General features: G+C 41.6%; 1 protein-coding gene across 2 annotated transcripts in view; it reads right to left on the bottom strand.

The window, feature by feature from the left end:
• Window positions 1-27,988, bottom strand: part of Vwa8 (von Willebrand factor A domain containing 8) — a 324,101-nt gene that overhangs the window by 197,964 nt on the left and 98,149 nt on the right. For both annotated transcript variants that reach the window (NM_001427283.1, XM_087585390.1), the window contains 2 exons: window positions 9,419-9,579; window positions 7,543-7,656 (listed from right to left, as the gene is read on the bottom strand). In NM_001427283.1, coding sequence (NP_001414212.1) covers window positions 7,543-7,656; window positions 9,419-9,579 — 275 coding nt within the window. The remainder of the gene's footprint in view (window positions 1-7,542; window positions 7,657-9,418; window positions 9,580-27,988) is intronic.

Here is a 27,988-nt window from a genome sequence, read left to right as displayed (position 1 = left end):
ATTAGAAGTTCATAGATATTTCACTTCACTGAACTTTTAAAAAAGACGTGTGTGTGTGTGTGTGTGTGTGTGTTCTAGAAGAGTCTGGAATGATGTATCAAAAGAAGTTTTTCTGAGAAAGCAGTGAAGGAATACAACACAGACTGGGCCCTCATGTTCCCAGGACAGGCTGGTCTCTCAGAGTTGTTGAGAATTCATTCATACTACAGCAGACACCGTACGTGGGGTCCTTAGAAGAGGCAGATTCCCACAGTTCTCCTTCAGCTAAGGTGATTGCTAACTACAGATGACTTCCTGGGGCTCAATTACAGAGGCCAGATTCACCCCTGATCCTTCCGACTCCAGCTGGAGAAGGTAGAGCTTGGTTTGGCTGCAGGAAATTAATGCTGCAGACACAGTTTCTCACTGTGATGACGAGGGACAGCAAATTAGGAGTTAAAGTTAAAATCCAACCGATAAACCAAAGGGGGAGCCTAGTGAGTATTCTCAAACAAAGGAGCAGGAGGCATAGCACAGCTAAGCTGTGGAGTTAACAGAAGAGCAACGGAACCAAGGGAAGTTTGAGTGTAGACATGGGGATGGTGCTTGCCGGAATCACACTTTCCGCAGCTTGCTCTACTGTTGGTTCTCACAGCCACTGGAGGGAGTGAGCAGGCCAACCTGAAAGGGACCAGCCTTGATAGGGCTTATGTGCTGGGCTGAAAGGCCCATGCTAATGATAAAAACGGCCCACCAGACCACTGAATAACAGGATGAGAAGGGCCTTTTAGTCTCTAGGCTCTCCCTGAAGGCTTCCGCACATACGAATAGTTATACAGGGGGTCATTTCCGGACCCTAAGTCTCCTAAGCCTGCAGTCAGTGTGAATCAGCAGCCGTTGGGTAATCCTGAGGCTGCAGGACTGAAGAAGCTGCACTTCTTCACTACAAGCACATAAACAAAGACCATAAGTATATAATAGAGAGGTTAAGTCTAACCTCGTTAAAATTTAACAATGACAAAAACAAAATGCAAGCTGTGTGTTTTCCTTCAGATAAACATGAGTCATTTCCTAAGAATTAAAGAGGTTAGTAGCTAAACACGCATTTTTTTAAAACTATGTAAAGATTATTAGGGTTTAATGTTTGTGGGTACAAGTGAAGTTTGAGAATGTAAAATCTTGTCTAACGTTCCTCAGTATAAAGCGGAATGAAGCAAGCTGTGGTGGCGCACGCTTTGATCCCAGCACTCTGGAGGCAGAGGCAGGCGGATCTTGGTGTTCGAGGCCAGCCTGGTCTACAAAGTGAGTTCCAGGACCACCAGGGCTACAAAGAGAAACCCTTGCTCAAAAACCAAAACTAACCATAATCAAAATAAAATAAGATGGGGTGGGGTGGGTGGGGTGAACACAAAGCACTGTAACATGGATAACCTCACGGGACTGACAGAAAAGCTAGCGAAAAGGAGCTGGACTGTGCTGTGTGCTTCTGACTATAAACCAAACAAGCTACCCATAATGACCTGAAGAGGAAGGGGAAGGCGGAAGGGCTGCCTTAACAAGGTGTTTCAAGAAATATATATGTGCCGATGTCTTGGTTGTGGAAATGAATTCAGAAGCACATACAATGGGGTACGATGAATGTGCAATGCCATAGACCAGGTACACCTAAGCAGAGCTCTGTCTACTCAAGTCAGAGCTCAATAAGCCCCAGCCCTTTGAAGGGAATTATACTACCTCTTGGTTGAAAATGTATTTAAATCACTTAAAAGACTGATACAGAAGGTTTCTATAACGACACAGATCGTGGGCTGCAACAGGAGTTTAAAATTGGCCTCCTACGGCATCATACCAATGCTCCCGTCAAAACCAACAAGTTACAGGGATGTGAGCACAGGCCACTACTTGAGTTCTTTCCATGCAAGGACTGCATGGCAAGGAGGCATTCCTAGTGACCATACAGGGGCTGAGCCCTGCAATGAAGCAGGAAAATGAGTGACAGGTAAGTAAATGGGTGTGGCTGCATCCAATCACCGTGATCAAAAGACCCCTTCCTAAGCTCTTTACAAACAAGGACCATTGGTGGTAAGGGATAAGAACTAAAACTATTCTCCTGCTGAAAAGCTAGTCTCAACCTGGCCTTGAGTGAATCTATGGAAGAAGCTGTATTCCCTGTCTCAACAGACAAACAGAACACACAACAAAAAGTGATTACACTTCACTGCTCCTTGACCATAAAAATGTTCAGGATTAGTTTCAAAAATCAGAATTTCCTTAAGGCTTGTGGTTAGGAACCAAACACATAAAATCTGGATCTCCCTCGAATTTGTTGATTGCTTTTATGAACTTAATTGTTTAAAAACATGCGGTAGCTTCTAGAAAGGTCAGAGAGAATGTTCATACTGTACCCACTTCTAACACAAGAAGGATAAAGGCCACCTCAGAACGCATTCTATTAAGAACTGTAAATGTTGCTATGATTCATTAGTAAGTAATGAATTAGTAAGACAGAGATTGTGGACTATAGTCAATGTTCAAGAACAGCCGATAAAAACACACTATTAACCCAAAATAAAAACTAGTGGGGCATATCTAAGTACACGCAGGTACAGGTCACAAATCTGTATCGCTGCTCTACATGAGACTCCAGACGAACAGACACTAGAGTTTGTACTCTGTTTCCAAAAAAGTCTTTGGACAGGGATTTTATAAAGAAGAATGTCATTAAAGGAAGTAGTTCTATCTTGGTCCATATTTCCTGCAGAGACAAAGGTGTGGTTGGTGTCTGGTATAAGGGGCCATCACACTATTTTTAATCACTGTGACCATGCACTCTCTTTATGACAATACAAGAAAATGTTAACATTTCTAAAGGTGGTTAGGCGTGTGACTGCCTGAGGAAAATGTAACGCCCCAAATCTGGACATGACCAAGGTTATGAACGTCTGAAGAACTAGTAAACAATGAGGGAGACAAATGTGATTGTGAAACTGGGTTCATGCCATGAAGTTGGAAGGGTTGGGAGTCAACAGTCGTCACTGTCAATTCGGGGACCCTATGCTATCAAGGTATCTTTTTAAAAGTACGTCAAGGTAGGCCTAGTTAACAGACTCATAGCCTAAAAGGCCAGCAATCACTTTTCCTTGGCCTTCTAAAGTCTCTCAGCTTAAGAGAATTCACTCATTCAAAAACATTTCCACTATTATCCTTGATGAAAACAACTAGAAAGCTTCTCCTATTGACAGCCAAAGAAATCTTTCCAAACAGAAGTACGAAGACTGCTCCTATCTGTAGCAGAAACAGGAATCTGCATTTTCAGCACTGGGTTGAAAGGTACCGATGCTCTTAGATCTCCCTTACTGTGGTTACTGTGAAACCACTCACCTTCAACAAAGCCACAGCTTCACAATCACCCTTAGGAGCACTGCTCCCTGCACTGGTAGACATTGTTCTCAGAACTGTCTTCCTAAGAGAGAGATTTATCTATTGTGCGAGACTACAGCAGCTATTCCATTTGCAATGAGACACTGCCTCTGACCATCCCTCCAAAATCCATCCTTCTAAACAACAAAATCTCCCTTGCCAGAAGATTCTGATTTTTTTTTTTAATCTCCCAGAAGGAAATAAGGCATAAGTAAAAAACAAAAAGTGAGTTTGTTTAAGTGCTCCAAAGTAAAGGCTTTGTGACCTTCAGTCATATACTTTAATGGTGAGGTAATTTGGATCATGAACTTGTACTTTACATGCTACTGCCCAGAGTGGCATAGTACATGTGGTCAACATAAAGGACCAACTCAGGCAGGACGATGAGTCATAATACAGCTGCAGAAGACAAAGAGGCAGACATATATCTTCATTTAGCTTCTGCTAACCTGAATAGACTTTTAGAATCTTAGGAGTTAAAACTATAATCATCAAACATTTGTTGATAGTATGTCTTGTTTTTCATACACAAGAACTGAATCTAAATTCCTTTGGATCTGACAAGACTATCTTTAATGAATTCATTTTATTTTATTGTCCTCCCTGGCCAGAAGAAGACATCAGATCCACTAAAACTAGAGTTATAGATGGTTGTGAGCCAAGCAAACTCAGGTCCTCTGCAAGAGCATCGTATGCCTTACCTGCTGAGCCATCTTTCCCATTCTCTCAACAGGCCAAAGGATTTTAGACAAGAAAAGATCATTGTTAGAACATCTTGCTTCTGAAAATTTAATGAAGACACAACAAAAGGATAACAGAAATAAAAGAGAAAAAAAATAAAGTTCTGTCCAGGAGGTTCAACCTACATCTAAATAAGGCAAAGTATAGCGAAAGGGAACCTGGGAAACCAGGGAGACCCAGGTCTGCAGGGGCTCTGGAGCTACAAACGAGAATGAGTCCAGGTTTTATTACACAAGGGATGTGAAGCTGGTGGAACATGGCATCATGGCTTAGGTGTGCCCAAGGAGACGAAGTTTCACCAAGAGAGAAGCGACTAGGGAGAAAGGGGTGTGCACAGACGAGGGCCACTCCCCTTAGTGTCCTCTTAGCTCAGGTTCCCACCCTCTTGTCTCACTGCAGTGAGCTAACTTACAGGCTGCCTTTCCTATGGAGGTAATTACTAGCCTTAGGGAAGACAGGATGGGTATAAGAGAGAAATCCATCTTAATGTATTGAGTAACAGCTGTAGACTCTACTCTCCTGATGAAATTAAAGCTCAATGAAATTCTCCACAAGTATAATAATGCTCCTGAAAGAATAGGGGATGGAGATGAAATGTGTGCACTGAGCAGGGAGGACAGAGGCTGGCGCCCTCACTTTATGTGTAGGATTTCCACACTGACACGTCAAGAGACGCCTATGAAGCACGTTTCTTGGTGATCTGAGGCAAACATCAGAAGAAGCTGCTAGGTGATACTAAGGTCAAAACTTCTTTTCTAAGCCTGTGAGGAAAAGTAAGTCTGACATTTCCTCCCTCCACTTTCTCAGCATGACCTTGGGAGATGGAGATGACAAGGGGAGGAAGGGCTAATGACCACTATGAGCCAAGCCCTCCTCATGATGCTGAAGGCCACTCTGCTCCTGGGAGGCTTTTTATTTGTAAGATTTTGTATGACTGTTACAGAGAATATAGGTACTTTCTACAAAAGAAGAAAGAAAGAAAGAAAGAAAGAGAGAGAGAGAGAGAGAGAGAGAGAGAGAGAGAGAGGGAGGGAGGGAGGGGAGGGGAAGGGAGGGGAGGGGAAGGAGGGAAGGGAAGGGAAGGGAAGGGAAGGGAAGGGAAGGGAAGGGAAGGGAAGGGAAGGGAAGGGAAGGGAAGGGAAGGGAAGGGAAGGGAAGGAGAAGAAGAGAAGGGCTGCCATTCCCTGGATACTGGCGGAAGCACAGGCCTCCAGCATCCTAAGGAACACTGCCAGGCAAGCTCGGGAGCTGCTCTCAGTTGCTTTGAGTCATCTTTCTGAAAATCTGTATCTTTCCTGACCATGATCCCCATGCAAATCAAGTGCAAGCACTGAGTGCATGGAGAGGGTGTGAGAGGGAGGAACTAAACGCTAAATCGAGCCACCTCCAAGCTCCAGCAGATTGATAGGTACACCTCAAAAAGCACGTCTGAAGTCCACTGTTAATCATGGATAACCCAGTAACAAGAAGTTGACATTTCCTTTCCAAGGCAAAAATAAAATGTGCATTCAATACTTAATGCATTTCACTGGTTTGGGAGGCTTTTCTCGCCTTCAGTACGGGAAAGGTAAAGCTTTGGCTTCTCCAGTCAGAGTAAGAGGAAGTGAGTGTGAGGAAGATGTCGTCACTGTAACTGCTTCCCCTTCCCACAGTGTACCAATCTCCAAATATGTGAAGAGCCACCAGAAGGTACTGACATGCAGGCGACATCAGGGAAGCCTAGTCTAGAGAAGAGTGACATGCAGTGGAAATATTTCTCTTCCACTGTAAAGCCTATGCACAAACATTCACACCCTTCATTCGGATTTCCCCAAGTGCTAAGACTTTATCGGTTTATGCACTTGCTCACACTGGCAGTTCCCACGCCACTCGGCAGCTTCCTTTACTGGACACCCACAAGCTTGTCTGTCCCTTCTATCTCAACATGCAGCTCCTGCCAACGCAAGGTTTCCTTTCACAATCTAAGGCCATTATGATAGTAACCAAATTAATATCAATTCAATAGTAGGGAATTTACACATAGTGCATGTGTAATATTTTTCATTTGGGGGCGTAGGAAGGTTGTTACTGTGTTGTGTACTGTGTGTGTGAATGTATGTGCTTGTCAGTACAGGTGTGTGTGTGTGTGTCTGTGTTGTGTACTGTGTGTATGTTGGTACAGGTATGTGTGTGTGCCTGTGTGTATACTTGTCAGTACAGGTGCATGTGTGTTGTGTACTCTGTGTATGTACATATGTGTGTACTTGTTAACAGATACATGTGTGTACCTGTGTGTACTTGTCAGTACAGATGTTATGTATGTTGTGTACTGTGTGTATGTATGTATATGTGTGTATTTGTTAGTGCAGATACATGTGTGTATCTGTGTTGTATACTGTGTGTGTGTGTGTGTACCTGTTAGTACAGGTGCATGTGTGAGAGCGGGGTTAGTCAACTTTCCTCAGCTGATTGCTCCCTTTTTTATTTTGTTATATTTTTTGACACAAGGTCTTGCTGTAGGTCCGACTGCCTTGGACCTCACTATGAAAAACAAGGTTGCCTCCAGTTCAGAGAGGTCTATCTATCTATAGCTGCGTCCCTGGAATAGCTGCACCCAGGCTTCCACCTTTATTTTTGAGACAGGGTCTCTAACCGAACCTGAAACTTTATCTACTTGGCTAAGTTAGTCAGCCAATTAGTTTCAAAGATCTGCCCGTCTTGGTTAAACTTCTGCTTCACGTTGGGGTTACAGTCCCTATATACACAGTATATAGCTTTATATAGGGGCTTAGGGATCTGGCCTAAGTGAAGCACTTTAACTACTGAGCCATTCTCCCAGCCCTAATCTTTTCTATTTGTGGTTTGTAAATGTTTTCACGTTGTTTCCTGCTACAGAGTCACATCAGACCTCGCCCACTGAATTTGACTGTTATATCTAGGGAAAGAGCTGTAAGGAAGATGGGGCCGGGGATCTATGATGCCTCTGGGACACCCATCGTTATGCCCATGACCTGCAGTTGAGACAGTTATTTGAAAGCAGGCTAAGAAGACAGTAGGGCTTGGAGTTTTAAGAAGTATCAGGCTATCCCATCCCCAGGACACCAAAATAAGCCATTCAGTTATTGTTCTGATTGACTCTAGTTTAGCTAAAAATAAGGAATGTTACTTTCAACTTAGCAGTTAGCGAACAGTAAGAATAACGTGCTCAAGGGCTGGCCAGATGGCTCCAATGGTCAAGGCGCTTGCTGCCAAGCCTCAGGATGAGTTTGATCCCCAAGACCCAATTGGAGGAGGAAGACAGAAGATTCCCTCAAGTTGTCCTGACGTCTGTATGTGAGCTGCAGTGTGTGCACCTACACATCCATGCACATACAGTAATAAGTGTTCAAAGACAAGCTGACAACAATGTACGACGACAGTGACCTGTTCTGTAGCTGCTCGTCCGTCAGTTGTAGCCGCTCCTTCAGGCACAGGTACCTGTCTTCCCTCAGCAGCCGAGATCCATCATACAGGCTGAGCTCTCGGTCATGGATTAGTCTGGTGGGAAAGGGGTTGGAGGAAACAAGTTAATCAGTGATGTTAGGAGAGGCAACATATCACCAGGCCAGTCACTGCTGGTGGGCAAGCCTAACAGTTTTGTTAGGTGTACTTTTCACAACTGAAACTTACTGCCATTATGTTATCCTCCGCAGACATGCTGGACTCTGCAGAGAGCAGTCCCAAATGTCAGAGATGGGTCTGAAGAAGAGGCATGAAGAAGGGAAGGAGGAGGTGGGAGACAAAAACAGCTAACCGAGTGTCTCAGGCCAACCATGGGGCATCCACTCATGTGTGAGCGAGTTAGTGTACACTCCTGAATCCAATGCAACTTTTAAAGGCAAAGTATTATTAAAATGTTCCTACTGTTGGAATTTCAGGATTTAAGATATCGAATGCCTCTGAAATAACTCCATTGCTCCTCCACATGGCAGCCCTGAAGAAACTAGCTTTCCATACTACCTAGGGCTCTACTGTTACGACCTGCAAAGGGCAAGGACTAATACAGAAGCTATGAGTACAGGCAGTGCAGTCTGGAGGACTTGGGTTCAAGTCTGACATGCTGGACAATCAGAAAAGGGAGAACCATTCCATCTCTCTAAATTTTACTATAAAATTAAGGCAAAAAATAAGTAAGACAACAATGCCAACCTCATATAGTTGGTGTGAAAATGGAACAAGTAATTTAAAATAGAAGCTTAGTGTCATTGCTCAGCCTTGACTAAGTTCAAAACTCCAGCCTGAACCAGTGATTTCAAGAACTGCTCGGGATGGAGGCCAGGCCTCGTACTGTCACAGCTCCATCCTGCAGGTGACCGGAGGCTGACGCTGGAGCCTCTGGCTTAGCACAGTGCAGCCTCCTGTTGCTGTTGCCGCTCTTTTGTCCTTGCTCTGAGAGACAGCCAGCAAGAGAGGGCTGAGTCTTCTCTTATTTTGTATCCACATTTATCTGTTTGGCAGAGAATATTAAATTATGTCTACGAAATGTGGTAAATCACCAAAACTTTGTGATTACTATTTTTAAACCCACACAGAGTGAATCAAGACTAATATAACACATCTGCAGTCTCTCATTCCACCCAGTGCCTGCATCTTGTCAGCGATAGAAACTGCGGTTAGCTGGTTGAAGAAATGGCTTATTTCACTTATTTGACACTTCCCAGTAAGTCAGATTAAAAAGTCATGTAGCAGAAAAGGAATGAAAAGCATCAGTAACCTCTGAAATGACACAGGCTGGGACGATTTTCCACAGAAATTAGACAGAATCTTCCGACATTAAATTCTGAAAGGCTGGAGGTTTTTAAATGTGTGGATAACTGATTCTCCACTCAAAATAAGGAAACAATGGTTACAGAAATGGTCATATCTGTGCCAACTGAGTGAAATAAACAAACATGGACATTTTATATTAAATCTTTTTCTCTCAAGAAATTAAATAATAAAAAATATTCCAATACGTTCATCTCCAGTGCAGTATGGGATAACGTCTAGGTGGTACAGCTAAGATAAAATGGCAGCCTCTCCAGCTGTGTGGCTTGTTGCACATACTGATCTATGTCCGTAAGCGTTCAGTTCTTACCCAGCAAATTCTGCCACAGAAGTAGGGTTTGGAATCTGATAGTCATGTGTTTATAACCAAATGTTAATAATGTTTTATTCAACTTAATATTTTTTTAATTCAACTTAAATATAGACTTGTAAATTCCTCAGAACCTGAAAACTCAGTGTTTAGGTTGGCATGGAGACTGACTGTGATGCAAACCTTTGCAATACAGCCAGCGTGCCAGCGTTGACTCGGTGGATGCCATCCAACAGGACCAGCTTGCCTTCCCGAGCAGCGCTCACAAGGGGTGAGGAGCGCCAGGCAGTGTCACCGTTGGGGAGCGTGTACCGCTGCTGTAGCAGGTCCCGAGCTGTCATATCCTAAAAGCAGGCACCAGCAAAGAATATGCAGAGTCAATGTTAAAGATCTATGCAATGCTTAGCCTTGTAGACACTTCTCTGCACACATCTGCCCTTGTACAGCATATTTCAAATAGCAATCAAAAAGTCTCCTCAAAGCCAAAGGGAACATCACCAGAAAGGTTTAGGCATTTTCCCCTTGTTACATTATTTGATTAATATAAGAATGAGGGTTCCCGGGGCTGGGAATTAGCTCAGTGGTAGAGCACTTGCCTAGCAAGCGCAAGGCCCTGGGTTCGGTCCCCAGCTCTGAAAAAAGAAAAGAAAAAAAAAAGAATGAGGGTTCCCCTCTTTCTCCTTTTATTTAGTACCCCCTTCCTCTTTCAAAAGGATGACAGCAGTAATTACCACCACACTTTAATGGAATCAAACGTCATCCCTGGACTCCTACAGGATCACAGTGTGAGTGTCTCTTTCACATTGAGAAGCCATGCGTTCAGAGATTACTACTCCATCCAGCATATGTGTTTCCTTTTGAAAAGCCCTCCTAGGGCCGGTGCCTCGACTCCTTGGATTTACAGAGGCTAATCACGAAGGAGACCAGGTGGAGTGCAGGAACTGAGAAACAATAGCACAACACTTAAAAAGCAGCCTAAGGGCTCACGCGTCACACTAGCATTGAAACAGTGCAGCAAATTCAAGCAAGCCGGGAGAGCTGCACTGTGTAAAACTACAGTAAAACAATGTGGTGCCTTAATAGGAACAGAGTTTCCTCCTGTGTGTTCATGTTGAGAAGGATGTCTTATAGTTTGGGATGCACTTTGTGCTACTGTATCAAACAAAAATTAAGCCTGTACCATCGCCGCTATTCAAAAATTTATACTCCTTTGTAAGTTCTGTTGTAAATGTTCCTAGTTTGATATTTATAACAATCTCACTAAAACCAAGATTAAGATCGGAGTCTTTATTTCTTCCAATGGTTTTCCTATCGAAAAGGTACTGATTTCAATGCTTTATGACCTGGTCCTAGGACATAGAGAAATAGAACTGGAACTGGGCTGGAAGCTTCATCGCTGGAACCAGCCCTCACAGAGCGAGAAGGTGCAGTGCAGGCTACTGGAAGAGAACTGTCATCAGCAGTGTTACTCAGCTGTAGGTCCGGATGCCACACTACTGACTACAGGTGTGGCCACTGGTGCAGCACTGGCATGTCTGTCATGGAGGCAGCCAACTGCTTTATTTCATTTGTCGTTTCTGGATTTGGGGCCTGTTACACAGAAGGTAATTCATGACTGGTACTGAAACCCTGGAAGGTCTTAGATCCTAGTAGGGAAACTACTGTGGTGTGGTTTGGTTCAATGGATGTGATGTGTCTCCTAGGTGAGTATGCTTATATCAAGAGCATGAATCTGTGAGCCTTGGACACATAAACTTCTTTTTTGCAGTGGTCAATGGCGAATACAGACTCATAATTGGTTGAAGTATTGAGAATAATTGAGTATTGAGTACTCAGTCATAAACAGAACTCCTTCAAACAGCAAGAAATACTGCAGAAGTGGGAATAGAAAGAAATATTAAGGTCAGTGGGAGGAAAGAGGTGTAGAATGCTAGCTTCCACAGATGGCCCTGCTCTGACTGTCTGCAAAAATCTATACAATATAGGCCATCAACATCTTTTTGTGGGGGAGCGAGTCTCATGGGGTTCCATCCTTCCCTGAGGATATATGGATTCGGGCCGACAGAAGCAAAAACATTTTCTTTGGTGGTGTAGCCACTGATAACATGTCCATGCTCCTGCATGGAATCACATAAAATTCATTTGGGTCATGTACATCACCCCCAAATAAGAGAGAAAAGAGTGGAAGGGAAGCTAGTTAGTAAGATGAAATCAATCATCATAGGTCAGAAGGGGACAGCACAGGCTAACAACACCAAGGTGATCAAATGAATTCTATACATACATGGAAATGTCTTAGTGAAATGCACTATTACATGTGATAATCAAATAAAAATAGGTAAATACATCTACCATGAAAAGGTAATGACTTCAGAAACATAGTAGGATTAAATTATCAGGACATTTTTTCTAGATTTATGTATTTTATGTATATGAGTGTTTTGTCTGCAGGTATGTATGTATGTATAGCACATGCAGGCCTGATGTCTTCATAGGTCAAAAGAAGGCATTAGATCTCCTGAAACTGGAATCATAGATAATTATGAGCACTGGGTCCTCTACAATATTAACACATGCTCTTAACCACTGAACCATTTCTCCAGTCCCATGAAGGCATTCTTAAACATTCAAATTCAGGCAAGCTCCATAACCTTAAAATGCTGCTTTGGACATGGTATCAAATTTGGCCTTATTCTTTGTTCTTTCTAAGAATGGCTTTCATAGGCTTATATGTCTGAATGCTTGGTTTCCATTGGCAGTATGTTTAAGAAGGATTGGAGGTATGGCCATGTTGGAGTTGGTATGTTGCTGAGAGTGAGCATGGAGGTTTCAAAAACCTAAACCATTCCAGGTTTGTGCGCCTTCTCCCTACCTGCCCCTGCCCCACCATGCTGTGTTTGTGGATCAGATTTAAGCTCGCAGCTACTGCTCAAGCACTATGCCTGTGGTTATTTTCCTGACCATGCTGGTCATGGAGTCGCCCTCCAAAGCTATACAGAGGCCCCTAATTAAATATTTTATAAGGTGCCCTGGTTATAGTGTTCTGTCATTGCAATATAAAAGCAAGTAGGCCATACTTTAATAGTAGTGTCCCCTCCCCCCCCCCTTTTTTCTTTTTTGACAAAATATATTAAGATAAAACAAAAACCATCACATAAAGGCTGGGCAAGGCAACACAATAGAAGGGAAAGAGCCCCAGGTTCATCACAAGAATCAGACTTGTCCACACACTCAGCAGTCCCATAAACACTAACCTGAATGCTACGGTGTACACTAGAGGGCCGAGTGCAGCTCTTGCCATCCCTGTGCTGCTGCTTTAGCCTGTGAGTTAATGAGCCCCGCTCAGTTGATTCAGAGGGCCTTGTTCTCCTGGTGTCCCTCATCCTGCCTACTTCTTGTACTCTTTCTGCCTCACCTTCCAAGGAATTCCCTGAGCTCTGAGGGGTAACAGCACTTTTCAATTCAACAATTAATGTATATTATTATACAAGCTGTGTGAGCAGTTATCACTTCATACTGTCACTGAGAGCTAACCACAGCCAAGGCTAAACTTGGCCTTATCATCAGTGAGATGGTGCACAGCAGGGTAGGGAACTAACCCCTCAGGGCTGGGCTACTGAGTGCTAAGTTGTTCTTGTGTAGGAAAAGTTAGATGTAAATCAAAAGTGTATCGGTAGATCATTTTCATATTCAAATCATTTTAAAAATCAAACATGAGTATATACACATATAAAATGTATACATACATAAAATATTTTTAAATATTAGAACAAATTAACTTAATACTCTTAACATTAACTATTCCAGACAAAATATTCACTATAGAGTCCCATCACATACTGTCCCAGAGATGTTAAATGAACACGTGCCTTGGCACAGCGATTTCAAGCCCAGGCTATGTTTCAGAAATAGCTGGAGAAACTCTGAAGCAGCACATATGTGTAGGCTCTGTCTCCCTTAAGAGTCAGATTGAATAGGTCTAACCTCCCTGTTTTTATTAACATTACATTTGCAGCCCTGCTACGTCTCCTAGGCAACACAATCTTTTATAAGGAACGAAGCTAATGTGAACCTGAGTTTCATTTATTTACGCCCCTCCTTATTCTAATAGTACTTAACGAGGTTGTACAAGGACAAGCAAAATGTGCAACAAAGCACCATAAACAAGAAGGTGAGGAAGTAAGTGGGTAAGCTTGTGTCCTTTAGGAACCCTTACTGCTTGGCTGGAAATCTACCTGCTGGGAGGTGGAATGCTTGCTCTGTATGCAGGAAATTTGCATGCATGACCTCAGCACTGCCTGGGCTGTGGGATTATGCCTTGAAAATGGAAAATTTTCAACAACAAATAACAACAACAACAAACAAAAACACACTCCTACTGGATTCAGAGAGGTGGTGGTGGGAAGGTAGCAACATGACATCATGTTCCCAAAATGAATGGATGCTGACTTTGAAAATCCCAGGTCCACACTGAAAACTGGTAACACACTGGCCGAATTCAGCTCTAATCTTGGTTTTGTTCCCCAAAAGTGAGACAAGGAATATCCTGCCTCTGGCATAAGAAGCTCAGTATCTCAGGACGTTGCTTTGTTGGGGGTTTTATTACTGTTTATTTGTCAGGAGAAGTAATTCTTCATTCTCGACCCAGCATATCCTGAATCCTAACTCTGTGCAAAATATTAAAACATTCCATATGGTCTTCATCCAAAAGTACTTTATTATCAAGTTACTTCACACCCTGTTTGCAATGCCCACCTCACTGATGTAAGTTAATATTCACTAAGAGATGAGAGAGGGGCCAGCACAATGTGCTGTACATCTCTACCCTAGCAGCTGGTAAGCTCCTTATAGTGACTGGAACAAAATTAGAATAATTATTTGCTGCTATATAACAAACAAGTTGTAACAGATCAATATTAACCCATGCTTCTACTTCAAATCACATCTACAGACCAGAAGTAACCTTCCTTTATTAAGTCTTCAAAACGAAGGATGAACGGCATTTTGCAGACTAGCCCAGTTCCTTTGATCACCTCAACTTTCTGTATAACTTCATGAAATCATTCATTTCTAGCTTATTGCTTATTAATTTAGAAAACTCCACAGAGAAAAAGTATTCCCTTTAATACGTGCTGCTGACTTTCATAAGTCCCTGTACTGAAAGATAAAAGTCTAGCCATTCAAGGAAATAGTTGGCTCCATTTGCTCACAACAGTTAATATCAGAAGTTACAGGCAGCTGTGTGTGTTATTTTCTGTTGCATTAAAATTCAAGGGCAGCAAACTAAACATCCATAAACTGGACCAGACCAAGTGCAATCAAAGGCAAAACCTGAATAGTTAGGAATAAGAATTAGTTTCAGGTAAAATACTCATTGGTAAAACATGAGATTTTTCAAGTGTGGTTTCTTTTAACATCTTGTTTGTTCTTTTTTTTTTTTAAAAAAGATCTATTCATTTACGTATTCATGTATATAAGTGCTTTGTCTGCATGTATGTCTGTATACCAAAAGAAGGCATTAGGTCCCATCATAGATGGCTAGAAGCAAACATGTGGGTACAGGAATCAAACCCAGGTCCTCTGCACAAACAGCAAGCGATCTTAGCTGCTAAGCCATCTCTCTAGCCCCTCAAATGTTTTCACATATAGGCCATTTGGCTTTTAGTTCCCTGTAATTGTTTTAATATTTTTATTTAACGTGTACATATGTAGGTACAGTGATTTAAGTGTACATGTGTGTCTGAGTTAGGGATTCCATTGCTATGAAGAGACACCATGACCAAGGAACCTCTTATAAAGACAGCATTTAATTGGGGCTGGCTTTTGGGTTCAGAGGTTTGGTCCATTAACACAAAGGCCAGAAGCATGGCAGCATCCAGGCAGGCATGGTGCTGGAGGAGCTGAGAGTTCTACATCTTGCTCCAAAGACTGTTGTCTTCCAGGCAGCTAGGAGTAGGGTCTCAAAGCCCACCCCGACAGTGACACACTTCTTCCAACAAGGCCACACCTCCCCAAAGTGCCACTCCCTGGGGTCAAGCACATTCAAATCACCACAGTGTATGTATATTTTTATTCTTCTACCTATATGCATGTCAGTAAATTGAAAAATGAAGATTTCTTAAACCTGCTTTTTAGAGGCATCTTGGAAGCACATTAATAAAATGTTAATTTTTGCATACGTTTTTAATGCCCCTGAAACCTTTGAACTTTTGGCAATAAAAATTTAGCACTAACATGTCACAGAGCCCAACCATTTCCTTTTCTGCATTTCCTCAAAAGCTTTACAGCAGGACATTAAATCTAGCTCATTTAAAAGCTATCATTGTCTAACTTCAATACAGCTCCTTCATTCAAATTTCGTGAAAACACCCGCACCATCTCCTAAGGTCTGGTGTCCTATTAAACTCTGCTTTTGAAGCAGAAAAAGCCTGCTGAAAAGGAATTGTATCTCAATAACTGCATTACATGTATCCGAGACTATAGATTTGAACTATAAAGTAACAGTATGCTTCAGATACTTTCGGGATATTGCATCTAAGCTAATTTTTCCAGCATATTCTTAAGAGATCCAGACACAAATCAATAAGATAACTACGGGTGTTTACAGAGCAGCTGGAATTAGGTTAGAATTAGTTTCAAGTTAAATGTCATTATAAAGAAAACTCTCAGCACATTTCAGCATATAAAGAAAAGTTAACTATCTCCCTTTAAATATAAATACTAACATTGACATGAGAACTACAATTTTACACTACAATGAACATGTAAAGAAGTAAAATGACTTTGGCAAAAGTAGTGTATCAAAGTACATACAGAGTAAGACTTCACTCAGTTTAAAATGATGGCTTTGTCTGGCAGGGCAACAGGGTTTCGCTATGCAGTTGACTTGGAACATGATTATGCAGTCCAGGCTGGATTATAAAAATCAGGCTGGCATCTACGATGCTAACTACTTCATTTTAAAAATGGCCTCTCGGTCCCCAGCTCCGAAAAAAAGAACCAAAAAAATAAAAATTAAAAAAAAAATGGCCTCAATTATAACTGCTTGCTACTGCTGCTGTGAAATGTCTTTAAATACACAAATGAAATGTAGCCATCCTGGGTAACTAAGCACTCTCAGCTTGTCGGGGATTCCAGTTTCATTCTCAGCACTTACGTGGTAGCTCACAACCACCTGTGCCTCCAGTTCCACAGGACCAGACGCTGTGTGTGGTCGCCACAGGCAGCAGGCGAGCACACGGTGACTCACATGAAAGCAAACGTTCAAACATAAAATAGAAATATGCAAATCTTTTTAAAATGTCCTAGTTAAAGAGATTATATCTAGGTGGATATTTGTTCTTTATCACTTAAAATATTAACAGTGGCCATTTGTCATTGCTTATTTTGGTAAGAATTATATGTAAATGCTACCAACTATTTTGGTTTTTGAAAGAAACTAGCTATAATTCTGTAAGCTAAGTCTACCAAATATACAGATAGAGATGAGTAAGAGATATAGACAGATTAAATACAGAGGTAGATATAGATGCTATATAGATGTAGATGCAGACACATATAGACAGATACAGATATATAGATAAGTATGGATGATATAGATAGATTCAGATATATAGGTCAATATAGAGTTACAGATATAGACGTGGATATAGATATCCTATCAGTCATATACACGCCGAGAAACTCTTGTTTTCAGTGAATAAAGGCATATATTAAGATTAACTGATAATTTAAACTTCCAACTTTACAATAGGGATTATGTCTCTATCAAAGACAGGAGGCGACACAGGATTGTGTAACACAGATGGTAATGACAAGACCTTGTTTACAAAGCCTAAGCAAGCTCAGGGAACAGAGCACAGGGTGTGTCAACAACAGTTTTCCATCCAGTATGAAGTACTGCTAAACTTCCCTCCCCATGCTCCTCCCTCACACTCTTCTTTTAAAGAACTCCTCACCTGTCACATGAAACTAAATGTTTACCTTTATGTGCATCGTGATATGTTAGCATCACAAGTCTGCCATGGCTTTCTCAGCTACATTTCTGTGGACAGTTCACGGAATTCTGAAACACCTCTATCTATTGGAACTACTAGGATCTACTTGGAGATAATCTACTCTGGTTACAGATTCACTTCATGAACACAAACAAAAGTCTCGGGCTGGTGGCATGACTTTGTGGGTAAAACTACCTGGTGCGCAAGCCTGGCAAGTGGAGCCTAATACATAGAACTTACTGTAGAAAAAGAAAATGGACCCCCCCACACACTATCCTCTGACCTACACACATGGGCACGTGCAGGCACATGCGAGCGCGCGCGCGCACACACACACACACACACACACACACACACACAAACACACACACAGTGAACATGTGTGAGCACACAATGACACATGTGCACTCACCAACTCACCAAACACACAGTAATTAAAGTTTCTCTTGTTATAGCTAACCAGGTCTGTTATCTTATTAATGATGGATCCAACTGAAGAAAATATTACCAAAGCCTCAAAATAAAAGACAGCCAAGGTCAAGAGTGGGTGCAAATAATTTAACAAGTTAAAAGAAAATGTGTAATTAAATTGTCTCCTGTCATTCTTTCCAGATGACATGGGCTAGAACGCCTTCCTTCACGCCTTTGCAGCCAGTAGTCTGTAAGCAAGCCACGCTCTACTAAGCAAGGAAGGTGACAGCCAGCAGGGGCAGCTGCTCTTCTAAGGGCAGCTGTCATTGAAACTTCCCTGGACCTGTCATTCTAGACTGGGTAAACTGTCTTTCCCTACGCTGTAACCTACTTAACTCCCTGTAATAAATCTCTCCTGGTATTAGCCTAAATGACTACTGTTGTCTACAGAGAACATCAAAGCATAAGGATAGCAATAATGAGAAAGATCAACTATTAAAGAAAGAACCAGACTTTGCCCCCAACTACAAACTCCATAGAGGAACAGATAGAGAAGTGCCAGCAAATTCTAGTATAGAAATCTGCACCAACTGCCTTATGGGAGATTGGTTTTCAAAGTCAAATATTAAGGAAGATTAAGACTTATGAAGGTATGTGATTACCTAAGCATGTAAACTTGGTATTCAGCAAAGACATCTATGTTATGTCATTTGATCAAACTCGAGATCACCCAAATTCCTGCTAGTCTGCCAGTGTGAAAACCAGCATCCTTGAAGGGATAGCATTTTTAATTGTGCTATTTTGGGTAGGGCTATAATCTAGTTTTGTAGTTTTCTTATCATTGGTGGCAAAACATGCCTTTAGAATTAAGTGAGGCCATGCCCAGCACTGACAGACATTTTTAAGGTAGCCAAATGTGAATCAGCACCTAGAAGCAATACACGTATGTGACTGTGGTTCAAATACATCATAGTACTGTTTAACAATAGGGATGAATGCTTTGAGAATTGAGTCCACTAGCAAGTTAATCATACAAATAGCATCCACATTACACAAACTTAAATCAGATAGCCTATCATGCAAGTTGGCTGTATGTGATTATATACATGGTACATATACTCCTAGAGCATGATGATCAAATAACATGAGATGAACTGTCATTTGTGATCAAGTATTATGGACATATAACACTTTGTTCTATATCTTGAGTGTCTGAAAGCATATATGGTGTGATTATGCCAGAATCACCAAACGTATATTATTATGATGGTGTGAGGGCTATTATGTCACCAGACAACAGAAATTTAGTTTAGCATTGTATAACACCACATAATATTGATCGGGGGGGGGGGTAATCTATGCTAGCTTGATCATTTAAAAGTAGTCAACATTTTTAATTTATTTATTCATCAAAGCTACATATACAACAGGTTGAAAGCCTATGTGTGCAGGCCACTGTTCTAGGAGCCAAGAGCACAGACACTAAAAGATGAGCGTGCAGTTCACAATCCAGGGAACAGTGAAAACAGACAAGAGAAGGCACGCAGGGACATGGACGGCAAGACACCACATACTGCTCAGTGCCACCCAAGGAAAGGTGACGTGACAGCAGATGAACTGGTGAGTCAGGGACACTTCTCTAAGGACAGTCACCTTGAACCCTACTGCCAAAAGCAAGCAGACATCAGAGTGAGGCCATTCCAGGACAAGTGAACAGAACGGGCTGTAAAGAGGGCCTTGACACAGAAAAAGCCAGACAAATGTAATCTGGATGCAGCCAGTGAAAGGAAGCACGAGTAGGAGGCTCATGCAGGAAGAGGCTGGGAAGGGCACTGGGGGTCGGGTCAGGTACAGCAGGGGTCCTCAACCCTGGCTGTCCCTGCAATTTAAAATGTTCAACTAGACCTCACCTCACAGTTATTTTTCAGTGTCCTGGGGGTATGTCCTGTACTGGGAAGTGTTCTGAAGAGCCCTGAATGGTTCTAATAGACAACCTCATTGGAGGAAGAGAGCTCATAAACCCGAGAAAAGAAGCCTTGGTATAAACTCTGAACATAATGGAAGCCCACTGGCAGTTGTGACAGGGCATGTCTGATTTACTTCTTGGGAGGTCATAACTCCCTAGTGAAGGGCTGTGGTACAATGTATTCCAATTACTCATGCACAAATGCTCAAGTGACATAACATTATGTGCTCTTCACAGTTACGAAGTAAAAGTCTGTCTGTCTGCCAAGTGCACTCAGGACCCAGGGATGGTACAGGAATTACAAGGGATGTCTGTGCTTCTGGCAGATTCTGCACAAATGGTGGAAGACTGACCACCAGCTGTTGGCGGTAATGAGCATGAGAAGAAGTCTAAGCCCTGTGCCACAGCTTCAAAAAACTGACAACTTTTTTGATTGGCTTAATGCAACCCTTTGACCTTTTCCTCACAAAACTAAAGTTGCTGTCCTTGCACTCCTCCTCCATGGGGAAGCGCAGGAAGCTGAGCATCTGGTTACTGGGTTGGAAAGAGAATGCAGTGATCCTTAGGGGGTTGCTAAGGAGGACTGCGAGAGTCTGCCTAGGGAAGCACACAGGATGCAGTGATGGTTAGGGGGTTGGGCTGGGCAGCACTTGACAAGTGAGCTGGATAAACAGCAGGCAGTTTCCAAGCTGCCCACCTTCCCACCAGTCAGCACCACAGGCACCAAGTCCCTGTGCAGAGGTTACCTGAGCTAAGCTTCCTAAATGTGAGCGAGCCATGCAAACCACAGGAAACGAGCAGGAAGCATCCATCACAAGCGCGGTCTAAAATCCTTCTTCATTCAGGTCTTTAAATAGTACTCAGTAGAGTGTACAGCAGAATCTGTCCTGACAGCAGCTACCACCTCAGGTCCCAAGAGTCCTCAATTCCAAGTTCCTGGAGACACAGGTGGTTCTGCTAAGCATTGCCCTTTCCTGATGGTTCCCGTAAAAAATTTCCATTTCTAACAGCCCTATTCTGACTACAAGATTGACTCCCAAATCAGAAATAACTATATTTAGAAAATGAGCCTGAGTAATTATTATAATCGGGACAAAAAGAAAAAATATAGGCAGGATGTTAAGAAATCTCAGAAGACACCTTCAGGGTAAAGTGGGAAGAATTACAACAAATAAAGCATATTCACACAACTTGCAATACGCACAAAACTTGTAAGAATGCTGACATTATATCCAGGCCGGTGTGATGGATGGCTCCGTAGGAACTGAACTCGCCACCAAGCCTGATAACCTGAGTACAGTCTCGTAGGCATGTTATTGTGCACTGTGTAAAGATTATCCTTGTATTATCCAAATTCTGATTTCTCTGGTCCTAACAGTAATTCCTTTGTTATTTAACTTTTTTTCCTTTTCATGAACTAACAGATTTGGTCTTATTATAATGATTATTTTATACACATGCCCAAAAGATGAGTTTGCTTTTATAAACTGGAAAAACAAACAAACAAACAAACCAACCATGGTAAATCATATCAGTTAAGCTAACATAAAGATATTGTTCATTACCAAAAAAATTAATTAAAATAAAGAAACAAATAAAGCACAGCTTTGATTAGGCATGGCAGCAAGCACACACATCAAAAGTACCTGGGGGACTCACTCAGGTGCCATATCCATGCCAGTGGCCCTGGAACAAGGCTAATCCCCACATGGCTCTTGATGGACCCTGTATGCCCACACTCAAGGTAGATCTGACAGCACATGTCAGCTCTTAAAAAGTCAGAAGCCAGGCCTGCACACCTGCGGACTCATGAACTGGGCCTGTTGACACAGGATTCTAGTACCAAACTTACTCAGAACCTCCCTGAAATGCCCTCCTAGAATCTCTGGTCCTAATGACTACTGAAGGGTTTTCACTGCCAAAGTCAGTCTGAAAACTGAAGAGGTGTATGCTCTCTTCAATACCAAGGAAAAGCCAAAGGACCACAGGTAATCAAAGAAAGAGGAACAAAATATAGAACTATTAACTGACTGAAGAAACACTCATCTACAGAAAGCTGACATTTTCAGAGAGCTATTGTAAAGAAGTGCAGTGGGCTATAAGAAAACAGATACACAAGGAAATGACAATAGGAAAGTCACAGTGACTAAATTAATAATAATAATAATAATAATAATAATAAATAAAAAGAAAACGTACAGAAACTACATATAAGAACCAAAGAAAAATTGTGCTATTAAACAATACAGCAGAACAGAAACATAACAAAACATTTCAATGGAGAGTCTGGGTCCCGTGCTTTGCAAAGCAAAAGAGAAAATCGGTGAGTTTACAGAAGATCATTTGAAATTACAGAAGAAAAAAGAAAAAAAAATACCCAAAGAATAAAGAAAGCTTACAGACTTGGTGGCGAAATCCCCAAGCCAATGGGTGTGTAATAGAGGCAGAGGAATAGAGCAGAGAAGAAAGCAGAAAACTTAAGCATCAATGACATAAAATTTCCTGAATTTGAAGAGGTAAGTGAGAATCCAAAGAACCTCAAAGAAATTATAGTCAACGACACACAGTACATATCAAATTCTCAAAGATCAAAAGCTGACAAACACTGACAGCACCCAATAAAGAACAGCCAGCGAAGAGGATGAAGTGAGACAGTCAACGGGTTCCATGGCTCAAGTTAACAGGCTGGGAGGAGGAGGAGGGCTGAGTATGGAATAACTCCTACTCAGGAAAACACAGCTAGCAACGCAGTCGGCTGGCTTTGCTCACTCAGAAATGAAGAGAAAACAAAGACCCAAGACAAACAAAACCCCGAGGAGCTTCTCCTTCCCAACCTGACCCAGGAGAGATGTTAAGGCAAGTCTTCAGGGTAGAAGAAAAGGACATATGCTAACACACGACAACATGTAAAACCATAGGATTCACTGTCAAGATAAAAAAACACAGAAACGCAGAATATTCTACTATTAGGATGGTATCATCCAAATGACTTCTAATTATAAAATGGCTAAAGAAAAAACATATAAAAGGAGCTACAGTAATAAGCAGTTAATAGGTGTACAATACAGAAAGAAGTTATACATTAGTAAAATCAAATGTGGGTCAAGGAGTGGTCTTTGTATAGGGCTGAAGTTAAATATAATTTAAATAAACTATTATACTTATGATATGTTTTACATACCATGATAACCACAGAAACACAAAGCAGAAAAAAGATCAAAGCATTTCACTCCTGAAGATCATCAGGAAGAACCATAAGAGACAGGATTTACCAAACAGAAAATCACAACAACGTGAAAGCACTTATCGATTATTACTTCGAATGTAAGTGGCCTAAATTCTTCAGATAGCAAAGCTCTGCTAAACGAACCTATATAAAACAAGCAAACAGAAAAATAATAAGGCCCCCTATATTCTGGTTTAAAAGGGTCATATTAGCTATAAAGATTTACACAATCTAAATGGAAAATAACAGAATATTTGACAAACTTATATGACAACAAAAGACAGCAGGAATGTCTATACATTAAAATTATGGGTGTTAAGTTTAAAACTCACAAGAGACAAAAGATCATTACACAATGTTAAGAAGAATTAATTTATCAACAAAACCTATTGTAAATATATGTAAATCTATCATTTAAGCACTGAAATCACAAGAAAAATAGGAACTGATCTGAAGGGAAAAGAGGTTACATTACAATATTGGGGGGATTTCAATACTCCACTTTTAAAAGTGGGGGAGGGGCTAGAGACTTGAGTCAGCAGAAAAGGCAACAGGCTGTTCTTCTACAGAACGTGGGTTCCGTTCCCAGCATCCACATGCTCGGACCATCTGCAGCTGACAACCATCTGTAGCCCCAGTTCCAGGAAATCTAGTGCTCTCCCTGGCCTCTGGGCACTAGACACGCATAAAACAAATGAATATATCTTTTAAAAAGATGGATGCTGATAGGTTTCCCAAGCTCCAGTGCATGGTCCTACACCATGCACAAATGTGTAACTCTAACTGAACCTGGAGGGTTAGACATGAAGCTGGGAAGAAGCATGCTGGGTAGAATAGAAAGGAGCTGGAGGGATTAAATGGGAGGTAGAAATCATCACAGTTTGCTGTGCACGTGCATGAATTTTTAAAGATAAAGAAGAGTTTTATAAAAACAAACAAGGATAGTCATACAGATAGAAATTGTGGTGACAGCATCCTTGAAGAAAACAGGAGAAACAGAACTACGAGGCACACAGAGAATTTACATCCAACAGGAGCAGAACACGCATTCTTTTGAACCTGAGATGCCCACTCCCTAATGGGACATGTATTAATTAGGCAAGATGAGTGCCACAAAATTGAAGAAAACTGAAATTGAGGCTGAAGAGATGGTTCTATGGTTAAAACTACTTACAGCGTGAAGAGATGGATCGGTCACTTATCAGCTAGGCTCTCAAGCAAAGAGAAAAGCACTTACTCTCCTTGCAGAGGATCTGAGTTTAATCCCCAGCGTTCACACGGGACAGCACACAAGTACCTGAAATTCTAGCTACAGGAAATCTGTCACTGTCTGTGGGTACCCATATGCGCAACACACACACACACACACACACACACACACACACACACACACACACACGAGAGAGAGAGAGAGAGAGAGAGAGAGAGAGAAATGTAAATTTTTTAAGAGACTTAAATCACATTTTTCTAGCTCTACTAGTATGAAACTAGCAATCATTAGCCAGAGGAATTTCAGAAGTTAAACCATGGACATGGGGCCTGGAAGGGTGGCTTGGTGGTTAAGAGTGCTGGCTGCTATTTTAGAGGACCTGAGTTTGACTCCCAGGACCCACATGGTAGTTCACAAAGAGCTATAACTCCAGTTCCGGGAAATCTGACACCATCTTCTAGCCTCTTTGGGCACTATGGACATACTGCACAGACATACATGCAGGCAGAACACACCCCCACACAAAACAATTAAAGTTAAATAAATAAAAAAAATGATTGTGATCTGCCAGTACATCAAGGAATCCAAACAGGATCTTAAAAGCAAATACCTAAGACAAACAGGAATGGACACAGAACACACTAAACCTTCAGAGTTTTATCAAAGTTGTCCTAGGAAAGAAGAACCCACCAGCAGGTATATAAAAGGACCCTTGGGGAGGGGAGTAAAGTGGAGGGAGGTGGATATGATTACATCACCAGGCATGTGGGAGGACCCCCACGGGGGAAGTGAGAGGAGGTGGATATGATCCAATCATCAGGCATGTGGACGGAAGTGGGAGGAGGTGGATATGATCATATCATTAGGCATATGGGAGGACCTGGGGGTAGAGTGAATGATAATACTTCATTGAATACACATATAAAACTTGGAAAGAATAACTTGTAAGACACAAGAAAGAGCTCAAAGAACTAATGTTGACCTTATGGAAGCAGAGAGCTGGAACTGAATTCCAAGACAGCCAAAGAAAGATCTTAAGTCTCATGGAAAGAGTAAATGAGAGTAAAAGACAGTGAAGAGTATGGCCATTGTTGACTGAGTAGTTCTGTGAAGGCAAGAGTCTACCTGAATCCAAAAGACGGAAAGAAAAAATTATAAGCCCCAGAAGACAACAGTATTAAACATCAGAAGACTGCCATGAACACTTCTGTATATCCCCAAAATTGTAGAGATTAGAAAACATGTAGATAAATTCTGGAAATACAACATACCATGCAGTAGAAACCAAGATAGCAAACCAGTGAGTTACCAAGTTACTCGTGGAGAAAAGCTAAGGCTCTAACGGACTAAGCAGTAAATACGTGCAAACATTTTAAGAATTCCAGTCAATACTTCTGAAATGCTTTAGGACACTGCTGACCAGCGTATACTGACAGCCTCACTGATGAGGCCAGCCTTTCCCTGACACCACAGGCAGAGCTACAGGCCAATACCCCTGATGGCAGTTAAGGCAAACTGCTTTAATAAAGTATTAGCAAGCTAACATTAGTGCATCATTAAAAGGATTACACAATAAGATCAAAGGCAATTTATCCAAGGTATTTAAGAACATCCTATTGAAGGCTTAATATATACAATCAATAAAAGTGACACATTATATTAATAAAAATTAAAATCACAGGATCATCTCAACACATGCTGAAAGGCATGGAACAAAATCCTAATTCTTTCGTGAACCCAACTCTCAATAACGAGGTATAAAAGAAAGGAATGTGCGTCAGTACACAAGCCTAAGTCCAATGTGCTCAGTGGTGAAAATGTGACTCCTCTATAGTAGGCAAGAATAATAAAAGGCAGTTACATTAAAGAAATACAAGAGTCTGTTTCTGGATGGGGTGATATATGTACAGAAAACCCTAAGATCTCACCTCCCCAAACTATTGGAACAAATAAAAATCACAGAACTGTAACATTCCAAGTCACACACGAACCCGACACTTCTGATTCTTAGTAGCACACTGCAGCAGAGCCAGTCATAACAGCGTCTCAGAAGACAAGTAAGAATATATTTAAACAAGGGGTTAAATATCAATAAACTGAAAACATAAAAACATTCATGGAAGGAATTAGAGACACAAATAAATGCAAAAATATGTTCAGAGATTGGAAGAATTAAAATGTCTGTGCTAGTCAACCTGACCTACAGATACAATGCTAAAAACTCCAGGGATACTTTTAACAAAATGCGAAGACAGTCCTAATATTCATGTGAAATAAGAAAAGACCTGAAGTAGCCCAAAAAATGTTGAACAAACCCAAAAAAGGTGGAACGAGTACACTATCTGATCTCCAAATCTACCATGAGGGTGTGAGTGCACCACAACATGGTTCTGCAGGAAGAGCACAAAAGCCTATGGATCAGACACCTACAGACAAACCCGCTCGTGGCAAGTCAGTCTTCCACATAGATGCCAAGATCTGTAATGGGAAACAGGCAGCTTCTTCAGTGACCGGTCCTGGGGAAATCGTGGGTTGGCGTGCAGGAGGATTGACACGCAGTAAGGCCGTATATCTCACAGTACGCAGAAAACCAAAATGAGCGTGAAAGACCCGAAACTGTGACGCTATTGGAAGAAAGCACTGAGCAAACTCTTCTTCATACTTGCCTAGACGGGGAATTAAAAAACCACCAAAAGCAAAGGCAACTAAAATTAAATTAGATAAATAGGACTGCATCAAACTAGAAATCCTATCCAGCAATGGGGGCAACAGATCCAAGAGGCAACTTGCCAAAAGGGATAGATATTTTGAAACTACATCTCTTATTAAGAGGATAAATAGCCCATTTTTAAAGAAATTTTTAAAAATACCTAAAGAGCATAAAAATAAGAAAATAAACAATGGATATGAGCAATTGTGTTTCAGAAAAGGATAAACACTGACCAATGAGTGTAGTGTAATGGTAACATCATAAACCATGAAGAAACTGCTCATCAAAGCCTCAAAAAATACTGTCAGACTTGGAAGAATGACTAATGTATAAAAGGGGGAAAGGAGAAGGCGGAAGGGGAAAGGAGGGAGGGAGGGGATACAGAGAGAACATGGAGAAAAAAGGAACTCTGGGCCTTGCTGTTGGAAAAGTAAACAAATACAGTTACTATGGAAAGGATGGAGGTCCTCAAAAGGATAAGAAAAGAATTAGCCCATGATTCAGCAAGCCCACTTCTGGGCAGGAACTCAAAGGAAGTGAGATGAGCAATTCACCCATACCACAGCATCACCACAGTCTTGTTCATAACAGTCAGGATGCATAACAACCTCACCAAGAGATGAATAAGGAAAATGTGTATATACTCCACAAAAGAGTATGTAGCTTTTCCAGAGGAGAGAGTCCTGTCGATGCAACAATGTGGATGGACTGAGAAGATACGATGCTAAGTAAAGTAAGTTTCAATCACAGAAACACACATGTGAAGGCTGGAGAGATGGCTCAGCAGTCAGGAGCACTGGCTGCTCTTCCCGAGGACAGAAGTTCGATTCCCAGACTCCAATAATGTTTCACAATTGTCTGTAACTCCAGTCACAGGGAATCAAATAGCCTTTTCTGGCCTCTATAGACATAGGTAGGTACATGGTACACAGGCATACATCCAGGGAAACAAATCATACAAATAAAAATCTGAGAAGTGTCATTTTTTTTAAAAACCGGCACATACCCGCCAATGATCTCACTCATAGCCAGAGGCTAACGACCTCAGGAGGACATGGCTGTGGCTAAAGTCTGGGAGGTGGAGTGTTGGTCGGAGGGCATGAAGCTTCAGCTAGGCAGACAAACGTGTTCTGGAGATCTAAGGCGCACTCCATGAGGACAGACAATCATATCTCACGGCATACCTTAAATTACTGAGAGTAAAGCATTGGTCTCTACCACCCAAACACACAG

This window comes from Rattus norvegicus, chromosome 15 (assembly GCF_021556685.1).
Source record: "Rattus norvegicus strain SHRSP/BbbUtx chromosome 15, alternate assembly SHRSP_T2T, whole genome shotgun sequence".
Lineage (NCBI taxonomy): Eukaryota > Metazoa > Chordata > Mammalia > Rodentia > Muridae > Rattus > Rattus norvegicus.
The sequence above is the reverse complement of the archived record's forward strand: the minus strand, read 5'-3'. Positions and strand labels throughout refer to the sequence as shown.